This window comes from Mytilus edulis, chromosome 12, assembly GCF_963676685.1.
Source record: "Mytilus edulis chromosome 12, xbMytEdul2.2, whole genome shotgun sequence".
NCBI classification, from domain to species: domain Eukaryota; kingdom Metazoa; phylum Mollusca; class Bivalvia; order Mytilida; family Mytilidae; genus Mytilus; species Mytilus edulis.
In genome coordinates this window covers 25,514,711-25,527,894 of record NC_092355.1, presented here as the reverse complement: position 1 = coordinate 25,527,894, position 13,184 = coordinate 25,514,711, and the positions used below count along the sequence as shown (strand labels likewise).

The 13,184-nt window shown below is 30.9% G+C and overlaps 1 protein-coding gene across 1 annotated transcript in view; it reads right to left on the bottom strand.

Moving 5' to 3' along the window:
• The window catches only part of LOC139498115 (zinc metalloproteinase dpy-31-like), a 42,893-nt gene extending 30,992 nt beyond the window's left edge, over nucleotides 1-11,901 (bottom strand). Inside the window, exon 1 of the mRNA XM_071286452.1 lies at nucleotides 11,443-11,901. Coding sequence (XP_071142553.1) covers nucleotides 11,443-11,646 — 204 coding nt within the window. The 5' untranslated portion in view covers nucleotides 11,647-11,901. The remainder of the gene's footprint in view (nucleotides 1-11,442) is intronic.
• Nucleotides 11,902-13,184: the final 1,283 nt, after the last annotated feature.

Genomic DNA, 13,184 nt, shown 5'->3' with positions numbered 1-13,184 from the left:
TTTCCTATTACAGTAAGTCGTAAAACACACCATAATTTAATTAACGAGTGGTTTACATATATAAAAGAAAAAATGTTTCTAAAGTAAGAAAAAGTAGATATATCATTAATTTATAATGGAAAATATAAGACCACACATATTGTTTTAAGAACAAATGAATGAAAGAGTGCATTTTAATTGAACATTAATATCAATTTACGTTTGCATGAGACGTTTTCTTTTTTCGAAGATGGCGTCTACGAGTAAGCATAATTATGACCAAATTACGTTGTTGTCTCTTTGACATATTCCCAAATACATTCAGACTTTTATTTGTGTTTGTCTGCGATTTAAGGAGCCTAATCATGGCTTTCATAATTGTACCTCCTTCAGGAGCAAGCCGTTACTTTAGTTTGTGTCTGGAGAATTAATGCAATTAATTTGAATAATAATATAATAATGTTTAACCATTAGCACAAAAAATCATGATTTTTTGTACGTTTAGTTGTCAAACCATAAGGAGCTGTCAAAATATGTTCATTTCCCTAATTATTTTGTAAGTTTAATTACAAAGGCAGAATCGCATGTCCTTATTTTATTCTATCAAAACACTTTCTCCCTAGATAAAGAAAAAAAAACTATTTAAAATTAACCATATAATACATCATTAAGAATGTGTGCCAAACATAACAACTTTACATATTTTATTGCGTAAAAAATTATAAATTGCAAAAAAAAACATGGTTGTTTGACAATATAAATCAATGCATTTAACCTACTAAAGCACTTTGCTCGTGATGTAATGATTAGTTATTTATATAATTAATGCCTTATTGACATTTATATCAAAGGTCGAGTAGTTGTTTTTTTATGAAAAAGATCGTTTCTCACGTTTTAAACTTGTGTGTTATAGTTCGTAACTCCTGTAGATTTTCTTTGTAACTCCTCTGCACTTTCTCTTTACAACTCTTGTAGATTTTTTGTAGCTCTTCTTGGTTTTAATTTATATCTCCTTTGGATTTTAATTTGTATAACTCCTCTGGATTTTTAAAGCAGCTTCAATGAATGTAACCTTTGGACTTGTCTTAGGCTATATACATGTATTGAATTTCCCCCGTAAAGCTATCCGTTAATTTCTCCGTCAATTTTTCGACAAATACATGTCAACTATATTGAATTTGAAAAATACATGGTTATTGAATTTTCCATACAGTTTAACATTTGCTGTCCATAGATATAAGAGTTAGACTTTTACATGATTGTGCGAATGTCTCTAACAAAAACAAATACTCATAACCATTTTTATGTTTTCATAATTTTGATTTCATATCAAATAACTTTAAATTAAACCCCCGTCAAACAAATCTCAATAGGTGGCATGAAAATGGGACAAGTCTGTAGCCCTTTTACAAAAAATCTTATATTCCTTAACAATTCAACTAAATATCGTAAGATTAATTTCACACTTAAGATTTTTTTTGTGAAAAGGGCCGATTTACTTTCTAAACTTCTACGCAGACAAGCTGAGAAGACTTGACGTCACAGACCATTTGTAGGTCATGACAGGTCAAGGGAAATCAACAAAAGTCCTAGATAGATGAGGGCCCTCATGGGGTTTTTGATTATGTGATTACTTGGCCGTTTTTTTAATGATTATTTGATTATTAAGCCAAATATTTCATGATTATTTGATTACCTAGGACTGTATTTTTAGTTTATGATTATTTGATTACTAAAGATAAGCAAATATTTAATGATTATGTGATTATATTGGCAAAAAAATGGTGATTATGTGATTACTAGGACCCCCCCCCCATGAGGGGCCTCATAGATATCTTCATCGAGCGAACTCGGAATGCATCAATACACTATAAAACAGCCAGTAGGGGTGAACTACTTATGTAAATCAATGATTGCATCACTGAACGTTGATTGTAAAACAGAAGACTTCAAAAGTTGGTAAAACTTGGAGTACATAAAAAAAAAGTTAACGAGCTCTCCCAAAAAGTATCTGACCAAACCGTTATCAATCATTATTCTCTTCTAACGTTTTTCAATGTAACGTTGCAATTGAAAACCGCGAGCAATTACTTTTGCATTCATTGAACATAATTTTGAAATACAAAAATATGAATTTTATTAATTGTATATAAAGCAAGAGTTCTTGATTATGGTCAATGCAAAGAAAGGTCAACAAGACTAGTGCTTGTATAAAAAAAAGTAACTGCATCTGTTTTGTTGATTAAAGAGGTTAACCCTACATTATATGAACCGTAGGTAGTCAAACCGAGAAATGACCTAATTTATTGCTGCTATCTTTTTCCTGTCATAACAATTTATTGCTCGTATATTATTAACCTTATTAGAGATGCTTTTTCTTATCCAAGGCACATAAGACGTAAGACAAGTTTCGAACATTTTTATTTTTTTTTATTTTGAATGTTGAAAAGCTTCGTACTTTCTTTAGACTGGTGTTTATAAAAAGGGTTGATGCTTAGTGTAATGTATCTTGAAACCCCCTTAAAGATGTCGATATTAATTCATTGCATACATGGGCATTATCATATTATCTAAATGTACCTGTTATACCGGTGTATACTCTTTCCGAGCTTTGCCGAAAAGATCCGAAGTCTGCCGATTGAATGACGTTTGCCAATTTGTGCACGGATTGCTAAAAGTCGGTGTCACGTACTTTAAAGGAAACGCACTTGTACTTAACAACAATGAATACTACATATTAAGGGTTTTTTAAAAATTCCCTTTTATAGATTTCGACATAAGTTGTAATTAATCAAGGTTTATATAACTGCTATTTACAAATGTCAGACGTGTTTGGTTTGGTTTTTTTTTTACATGGTTGCTTTCGTAATACGTTTATAGATAGAAACTGTACATCCTTTTTTTCTCTTCAAATGTGCTACATGTATTAATTGACGCAGTTTTGTATACTGCATACGTATTTATAGTTCTGAATGAAAAATAATACAACTTCATTGTGGTCTTGTTTAGTGGTCATGTTTACACTAAACCATCATCAACTTAGAACTTAGAATCCGGATGATGGCTTGATGTCTGAGGTAAATGTATACCATTGATAATATTACTTTTATGTCAAGTCTGGGATATCAGCAAATCGGATCTAGCCTTCAAGATAAGTCTGAAATAAAGTAGATACTTTTTTGCAATACATATTCTAAAGTTAAGGGGGAAAATCACAATTAGTATAAGTAGATGTAAAAATGAACAACATCAACAAACGACAACTACCGAACATCTGATTCCTAACTTAGGTGCAAACAAATGCATCGGATTTAAAGGCAGACACAACTGAAAACTAAACATGTATCAACATAAACCCTACAAAGAACTGGAGCAAATTAGGGGGACATAAATTATGTAAAGACGTTCCTGCAAAATTGATTTATAAGCATGGTTGTGAAATCAAATAAGTAAATGTAAGAGGAATATCAAATTGTAGTGAATGCACCGCCCACCCAATGATATCAATCTTCATTTGTTCAAAGACGGAAAATATTGAAAAATATTATATTTATTTATTCTTGTAAATCGCCCAAAATTATGTACTGTTTTTTGTCATATATGAATATTTATATTTGTACCTGGCTAAGCATTAGATTGTACCTGCTTCCTGGTTTATTCAAGTAAATCTTTTATTTCATGGTCATAGTGACTGAGATATACAGGGGCGGATCCAATCATTTTAAAAAGGGGGTTCCTAACCCAGGAGGGTTCCAACTACATGTCCCATTCAAATGCATTGATCGTCCAAAAAAAGGGGGTTCCGGGGCCGGTTGGAACCCCCTTTTTTGGACGATCAATGCATTTGAATGGGACATGTAGTTGGAACCCTCTTGGGTTAGGAACCCCCCAACCCATCCCCTGAATCCGCGCCTGGATATAGCTTTGTACAAATTATTTTGGGATAATGCATTGAAACAACACCAATGGGTTGTACAGGTACACTGCCATTCGGTCTTTAGAATTAGGTGTCTCAATGACAACCATACAAAATCTCCGTACTTTTGTATGATTTCAAATGAGACAACTATCGACAAACAGTGAAAAAAATAAGAATACCAATGAGACAACTATCCACAAACAAAGACGACCTGGTATGATTTACAATGAGACAATTATCGACAAACAATGACAAAATGGTAAGAATGCCAATGAGACAACTATTCACAAACAAAGAAGACGTGGTATGATTTAGACTGACAAAACTATCAAAAAAAATCAATCTGGTATGATTTCTAATAACAGAACTATCGACACACAATGAAAATGTGGTACGAATGCCAATGAGATAACAACCGACAAATAATGAATATGTGGTAAGAATGCCAATGAGATAACTACAGAATTGACAAACAAAGAAGATGTGGTACATGTATGATTTCCAATTAGACAACTATCGACAAACAATGAAAAAAGGTAAGAATACAAATGAGACAGATATCGATAAACAATGAAAATGTGGTAAGAATACCAATGATATAACCCCACAACAGACCCAAGGACACGGATGTAAACAACTAAACACATCCGGCTATTATCATGTAAACGTTCGAGAAAAATATATACATGAAACTATAAAAAACATATTCATAATTCCAAGCTATATTCCAATGAACCTCGTGTTCGTCGTGTACTATAAATGTCCATTAATTATTTTATTGATTGATCTAATTAATATAAGGTTAGGATTTCCTTCTCATGGCTTTCCACAGATGTAAACCAAATGCGTATTTTTCATTCATAAAATTTATGCAAATTAGGTCTTTCGTACAGCAGTAAATGAGGAATTGTATTGTCAAAACTGTCAGTAAGTTTGACAGTTGTGGTCGGGATCGAATATTATTGTATTAAAAGTGCTACTTATATTTTTATATCATAGTTAAAAATGCATATAATCTCTTAACTTGGGAAGTACATTATGCCAAAAAAAAATAAACAAAGTTATGCATTTTGTTTGATGTGGGTTAAAACATAAGTGACCATTTTGAAATCAAAGAACTGCATGCACCTGTCGAATATTGATGCCTAATTAGTAATTCTAGCGGTCAGTAACACCTGGATATCCGTTAATAAAAATATGATTGTTCCAAAAAAACAACATTCAAGTACTTTTAAATTTTAGTACGTGCACATATTCATACAATGATCTAGTTATAGCCCGTTCACTTAAGATGTGAGTATGAACCCCACTCGGTCGGTCCCTTCGCATGGTAGATGCGGTTCCCAGGCTCTGGGTTCTCCTGTTTTCTCCAGAAATAACAAAACAAATGGTCACCATGCACGTTTCATCCTATTGAACTGACAGTGACGTTAAAACCTATCAATCAATCAATCAATCAATCAATCAATATAATCAATCGATCGACCAATCAATTACTCTATTCGAGAATTTAGAAATCGAACTGTTAAAGTCAAAATTTACTTGAAAGGAGATAAAAAAAATAGTAGTATCAATCAATCCATGCAATTTGAATGTGGAACATGAATATATCCGTTACATCATTTTCTGTAATATTTTATTCATGATAGTATTGTATACTGTCGATTATTGGAAATTGTATCTGTTTGCAACTGATACAAAAGGACAAGTTTGTTTTCCTCTTGTATAAATTAGCATGAAAGGGAAATAATTTAAATTGACTTCCGTCTTTCCAAGATGGCCAACGCTTATTTACAACTCCTGTCAAAATATCAAACAAAATGGCTATAGACTTTGATGTTGTTTAGTGATTCTCTGATGTCTTGTCAGTAAGAAGTTGACACAGAAGGAAAAGTCATTAATTAAGTGATAGGTTAATTAAAACAATTAGTGTAATTATGAAATAATTAATAATTATAATAAATGTCAAACAATAAAATAAATCAATGCGGAAACGCTGTTGTATACATCAAATGTAAAGTAATACACGAAGGCGTTTGCGCAATCAGTTCAAGGTTTCTTGTATGAAATCTCATGCTTTACTAAAAAAAGACCACATTTTAAGCAAAGGGTACTCAAACTGAACGACAGAAATGGACAAGTAAAATTAGAAAAGTTGATAAATTGTATTATGTAAAAAAGTACACGGTGGACCGAAAATAAACATAGGTCAAATGTAAATCAATAAACATCGGCGTTTGCGCAATGAGTGCAAGGTTTCTTGTATGCAACCTCAATACTAAACAAAGGAGAGACTGCAAATAAAAGCAAAGTGTACACAAACTTAACTTAACTCGGAAAGGTGCAAGTAATAGGAGAAAAGCCGACTATTAAACTAAATAAGGCTTTAATGTCCAATGGCAAATATCATACATATCACGACCAGAACTTGCAATTTGCAAGCCTTTCAGGATTCAAACAAACCTCTCCTCGCACTAGAGAAGAGTTTACCAGCACGAGCTCACCAATAATAAATATATTTAAAAACAAATATATATCCCAAGGTTCACAAAGCCAAATGGACAAGCCTGACAATCTGCCTAAACATATTTTTGCTTTGTTTGATAAAATAAATTCATGTAGGTTACTTGCAAAAAAAAAAAACCCAACCACATTCATCTTTTTTTATTAAACGAACATGAAATTAAATGTTAATACAAAGCCGATAAATACCAAAAACCCAAACAATGAATGGTTTTAAGGGAAAAAAAATAAGATGAAGAAAAACTAACATGTAGCGTTAGTGCAACTAGTTAATATATTTGTACATTAAATTGAAAAAAATCTCGATAAATATCAAACCAAAACAATGAATGGTTTAAAGAAAGGAAAACATAAGACGATGAAAAAATGACATGTGGCAAAAAGTGCAATATAATAATACTTGAAATTTTAAAAAAATCTCGATAAATATCAAACCAAAACAATGAATGGTTTAAAGAAAGAACAACATAAGACGATGAAAAAATAACATTCGGCAATAGTGCAATTAGTTAGAATTAAAAAAATAACAACATACCAGCTGAGATATATGATACAACGTATTTACTGGATTCATAACAGTGCACATTTAAATAATTGCTTCCCTATTGAAGGAACATGAACACACCATTTACATAATTTTCAATTGTTCTAAGGTTGTAATTATACTAAAAAGTACACCTATTTGTCAAAGATTAACTTCCCTGATGGTAAGGGACTTTTTTTTCTTAAGTGCAAAGATGCAACTTGTCCAGATTATAACGAGATATTTCGGGATTTCAATATCCCGGCTGATGACGTCATAATCATTCACGTACTTCCTTATCATTGACGTTTTGTATTGTATATATAATAAAAAGGGAAATTTTAAATTATTTTTACTTTGTTTTATTTATAAACTTTATGAAAATATTGTAATGGTACATTATGTCATGAAAATAAAATCCATTCATTAAACAAATTTGTGAATTGAAATATACTAGTGTTTGTATTTCCTTTAAAGATAAGTAAAAGGATATATATAATTATATATAATAATATATGTAATGCGCCATAAGTTAATTTTATATTTATTTCCCGTAAACTTTAGTTTAGGTAATGAAACCAAACAACTCCAAAACACAATTTTACTACATAGAAGTAAGTCGGCAAGTATGAACACACTAACAGAGAAAATATGAGCCCGTCTTTTAATGGGGGACAAACCCTATAATTGCAGTTGCTCTAGTTATATAATTACTCGTGAAGCTAGAAATACGAACTAAATATGCATGAAATATTTTCCACTGGACGTTTAGCAAATATCGATCAATCAGGCAACCGAAGAGTTTGTAGAGGGATACAATGTAACGCCAGGATCAGAAATCAGAATGTGGACTCACTTGAAGTTTTCAAGCACTGATCTAAATTTGAAACCATATATCAAAACGTAAGTATAAAAGCATATTTTGATAACATTGAAACAAATTAACAAAAGTTCAAAACAAGTGAACATAAAATAACAATAAATCAAGATATTCAATATCAAAATGTCAATTCAAAAGTTGAATAAATTGCGGTTCAAAAGATTCTACGTGTGTTATCTAAAAACCATAACCGTCACATTATAAAATAAAAATTTCTAATATAACGCTTTTGCGTGGACGATTCGATCACTAAATTTTTAAACCATCCAAGAAACGCTTGGAAATATCAGAAATTCATAATACAGTGAAACCTGTTTAAACCGAACTTCTTAAGGACTTAAGATTTTGTTCGGTTTTATCAGGTTCGGAACGTATGCAATTTGATAAGACGGTGCTTAAGAACATGTTTGGTTTAGACAGGTTTTCTGTTTATGTAGGATTCGGTTTAGTCAGCTTTCACTGTATAGTATCTGAAGAAAGGTTGGTTGATTGGTTGTTGGTTGCTCAAAGTCTAGTTGCAATTATTTCATGCATGTTTAGGACGATAATAAATTGACATTAGATACAATGGATAGGTCTTGTATTAGAGGCTTTCCGGGAAATTTGGACTGCCACTGCAACATAGGGTATATTGGATAGGGCCAGACATTTTGGTTTGCAACAGGCTACCCACAGATCACCAAAAAAATTGTTGCAAGAGCTGAAGAAAGATGATAATAATATGGCAAATTAAAACATTAGTTAAATATTAAAAGACGTATATTTTCGGCTAGATCTCACTGGATTTTAGGTGGGGTGGAAATTCTTAGGCAGCAGAAATGCAAAACAGTGTTATTTGTTACGTTAGCAATGTTGAAACTTACAATGCGACTATATCGTACATTTTCTTCAATTGCCCGATGTGTTAAAAGTTATTTTAATTTTGACTTAAGACTAACCTCTATCCCTACGTCACCACCAAAGAAAGTGGTCATCTACCAGTTGATGTTTTTCTGTATATTAAGGAGAGAAAAAGAAAAACATTCCCAAAAATCAAATGCTGTATTAACTGCGAAAATATCGTTCCCCAAACAGCTTGCATTTCTTTTATATTCATTTATTGCTGTGTATTTATTTACTAAGTGTGTCAAGACTGTCTTTACTTTCAGATGAATCAGTGTAGTTAAAAATAATAAATTTTAGGTAGATGTTTTTTATTTTAGTATGATGTTGGGTTTTCTATTTCTTTTTAATCTCAATCACACTTTTCTATGACAAAAAAAAATTGTAAACCCTGATATTTATCAGAAGTTATCTTTATTGTCAATCTTGTAAAGTTAATGGCGCTTTGATAACGTGATCAAATGTGTTGATAACATACGTGTAAATTTAGCATCTTGACATACTAAAGGTTACACGAATAAATGACCAGTTCGACGTAATTTTCAACCAAATATATGTCCAAAATCAAGTTCGTCAAAAATTATTCATTAAGTGTCGAGATGGAGTCGTGTCGGTTCTCCTTTACCTTCAGTAATTTTAGTTTTACATATATTTGGGTAATCATACATGTACATTTTGAATCGAATCTTATATTTTTGAAATTAAACAACTCTAAATGATGTTGAGTTTTAGCAAGAGCTTTGTTTAGACGTTCAGTTTGCCGTTTTAATTCAGTTTGACATAACTTTAGTTTTATAATTTGGTTATCATGTATTTTAAATCGAATCTTATATTTTAGCAATTATCGATTTCAAATAGTGTTGAATTTCAGAAAGAACTTTTGTTTTAGTTAAAAGTGTAAATATTTTCCAATAGTTATTATTACTCGTACAAGTTTTGTTTGTATATTTGGTTTAACTACATTACTGCAAATTAAACAAATTCCAACACAATATTCGGTCACATTGAATGCTGGCGTGTCCATATCTTGACAGAAAAATGTAAATAAATGTATAAACAAATTTTGATGAAAAACAAAACAATTCTACATAATGTTATAATGACACCATAGATGGAATTTTCTATTTCGAATGTGCAAAATAATATTAAACCAATGCAATTTTATTAACATTCAATTGCAGATTAAGAAAAAAAGAAAAAGAATTTTAGATGCAAGCATTAGAAAAGACTATATTTTGGTTTAATTTAGATATCTGTTAAAAAAAGCCTAGGGATTTTAGATGCAAGCATTAGAAAAGACTATATTTTGGTTTAATTTAGATATCTGTTAATATCATATCAGAATTGTTTAGTTACAAATAGTTTTAAATAAAAAGCGTTGGTCTTGCGTTCTCTATTTTTGATTTATATTTTCCACAATCATGGTAATGTTGTCGCTTGAATACATAGAATTTAAAAATGCAATTGAAAGCTTGTTGACTGATCAAAGATATTCACAACTAGATTTTACATTTGGTTACATGTATGTCTTCCAAAGAAAAGTTTAGACTATTTTCTGTAATTTATTTACTGAAGATACCAAGCAAAATAACGCTCTAACGGGCATTTGAACAATCGTTTGGATAGGTTAATCTGAAGATAAAAGTGCCTGAAAATACGAACTGCACGTAGTGATCTGGACATGTATGCATAAAGCTACGAAGGTTCAGATTTGTTCCGAACGGAAGACCCTTTCTACATGTCCTACGATAAAATAGAATAATGATTGGATATCTTAATGTAAGCAGTTTTATACATATCAGCCCTGTAAACAGAACTGAATATACTTGAAAATTAATTGCATTAAGTAGAAGCTATTTGTATAGAAAGGGTAAATGCAAAAGAACCGGCTCTTTTTTTTTTTGGCCCCTCGACATTAGCCTATCTTTTAACATTGGATCTTATTTGTTATAATGTTTATACCAAATAGATGTAGCACCAATAAAACGGAAAACCTTTGTTTTTCTAAAGTCGATGAAATTTAATATTACTTCTTTTTATTTCAAATGGAATATGCATTCTTAATTCCCATTAATGTATATGCGTGAATTATTCATTAAATATTTTGTTTAATCTACCCGGTATATTGTTTTTCTGTCACCTCTCGCTCGCTCTCTTTTTCTCTCTGTTTATGTCTCTTCACACGAACGCACAAACTTTTTCGTGTGTTAATTCTTTCGTGTTCTTTTTCCACATTAAAATAATTTTGTTATCTGATTTTCTTCTTACCTTCAGCAATTGGTAGAATGTACCCGTGCAATAGATACAAATTGAATTGAACCAGTCATGTTCTTTGTACTGTTTTCGCATTGCTCGTTCCCTTATTACAACCGAATGCATACAGTTTGTAATTTGTCTATAATAACTAAGTTATTGATTCAAACTGTTATTTGATCAATTATACGGAAATGACAGCATTGCATTGAACTCTTAACTTTCAAAATACATACATCAAGTATGCCATTTGATAAAACATATATTTTTGTTCATTGAAATAATTAATGTGTTAAATGATGAGTACTGCATATCATTATTTATCACATTAATAATTTCAATAAAAAAAATATACAAATTGCATATGCATCAATGCTTTTGGCAAATGTTCAGAATTTAAAAAAAAATCATCAAAAGTAAGCATCAACGAAGGCGCACTTTTTTTAACTATCACGTAAGGACCAACAAAAGAGGTGTTCTTACCTTTAAAAGATGGATATCCTTTGGATACAGAATTGTAGAAATGTTCGTATGGTTTTCACGTGACAAAACTAAATTTGTCTGTCCATCAGAATTGTTCATTGCTGTATAAGATGTATATATAGGTGCAAGATACACAAAGTTAATTGTTGAAATAAATAAAAATAATCCATTCCTAAGCAAGAAGTTTCGTATGAAATTCAGCATTGTTGTATATATATAAGTTGTATATTACTATATTCAATAAAATATTAAAACAAAAAAATTCTGTTGTTTTAAACACGTTGTAAGATGTAGTAGTAGATCAGTTCGATCAGTTTTAGGCTTGGGGAATAAAACAAGTGAATTTTATCTATATATCTACAGAAGTTACCCTTCGGCCCGTCACAGACTGTGAGTCAACATTCGGAAGTCGAAACACCTTTTCAATGGAGGTCACGAATGGATGACAAGTCCGTCCTGCAAAGCTAACGGAACAATTTTTCCATCTCCTGATTTGGTTATTAATTAGTTATTTGTCCACTCCCACAATATAGTTTTCATAAAACAATAGCTATATCCACTGTTCCGATTGGATAGTTTTCTATGCAAGAAAGTTTTACATGTCGGAAATCCGAAAATTAATGTATTTGTCTTGTGTTCGATTTACTATCATTTCTTAACAGTCTTGAAGAAACTTTTCTTCTTACGTATACTTGTAAGATAGAAAATTAACGCATTGAAGTTATTAATTACTTATTGTCACAATGTTTCTTAATTTTATGGTTGAGTTATCCTCGCGGGAATTTTTTGCGAATGGTGCAGAGAGTTACTTATTTTCGTCTTTTATTTGAGGCCTAAACAGCCTACAAGAGGCATACAAACCTCATAGATGGTAACTAATTTATGTATTATTTTTTTTTATCTTGAAATGATAATTTACGACACATTATGTTATTACTATTCTATATTTATTTATGTACATTAAAATGACATAAGTTACAAGAAAACCACATAATAGCATATTCATTTTGCTATCGTTTTAGGTGGGACATTTGCCTACGTTAAAGTTATAGAGATACAAATATTTTTGTCAACTTTGAAAGAGAAAACTAATTAATGACAATTATCAAAGACAAAATTTTTACGTTGTTATTTAAAGATAAGTTATACACACCCACTGCAAATTAACATTAATTTAACATAAATTTAAACAACAGAAAAATCTTTGTATAAGATAAATTCGACTACATCATTTTCTGACATTTTTAAAATCAAATTGACACATTGTGTCGAAACGAAGTTTATATGTTATTTTCAAGGATAATTGATAGTTTTCATAAACCGTATCCGATTCCTAAACTATGTTGTATTAACTGGTTCTTGTGTGGTAAACCGATGCCCTGTCTAAATAGGGAGATCAGGAAAAACAGCATTTTCTCTTAGTTAAAATATCAACTTTATTATACCTGAGAAAATTAGTTGCTTAGTCACTTGTAATAACAGTGGTTATCAATCAGTTTTCTTATAAGGTTAAAACTTAAAGCAATTGAAAGTCCTAGGTTACAAGTAATATATGTATTTTGAACGTTAAACTTTGCCGCTTCATAACTGGTACTCTGTTTTGCATTTTAAGGTACAAGTTAACAGCAATCAATCCAGGTAAAATTCGATGTGTGCAACTATTAAATTAGTTGAAATGAACGTACACATATTAGAATATAATAATTTGTAATAGTCCAACTTAGATTCGAGATTTAGTAATC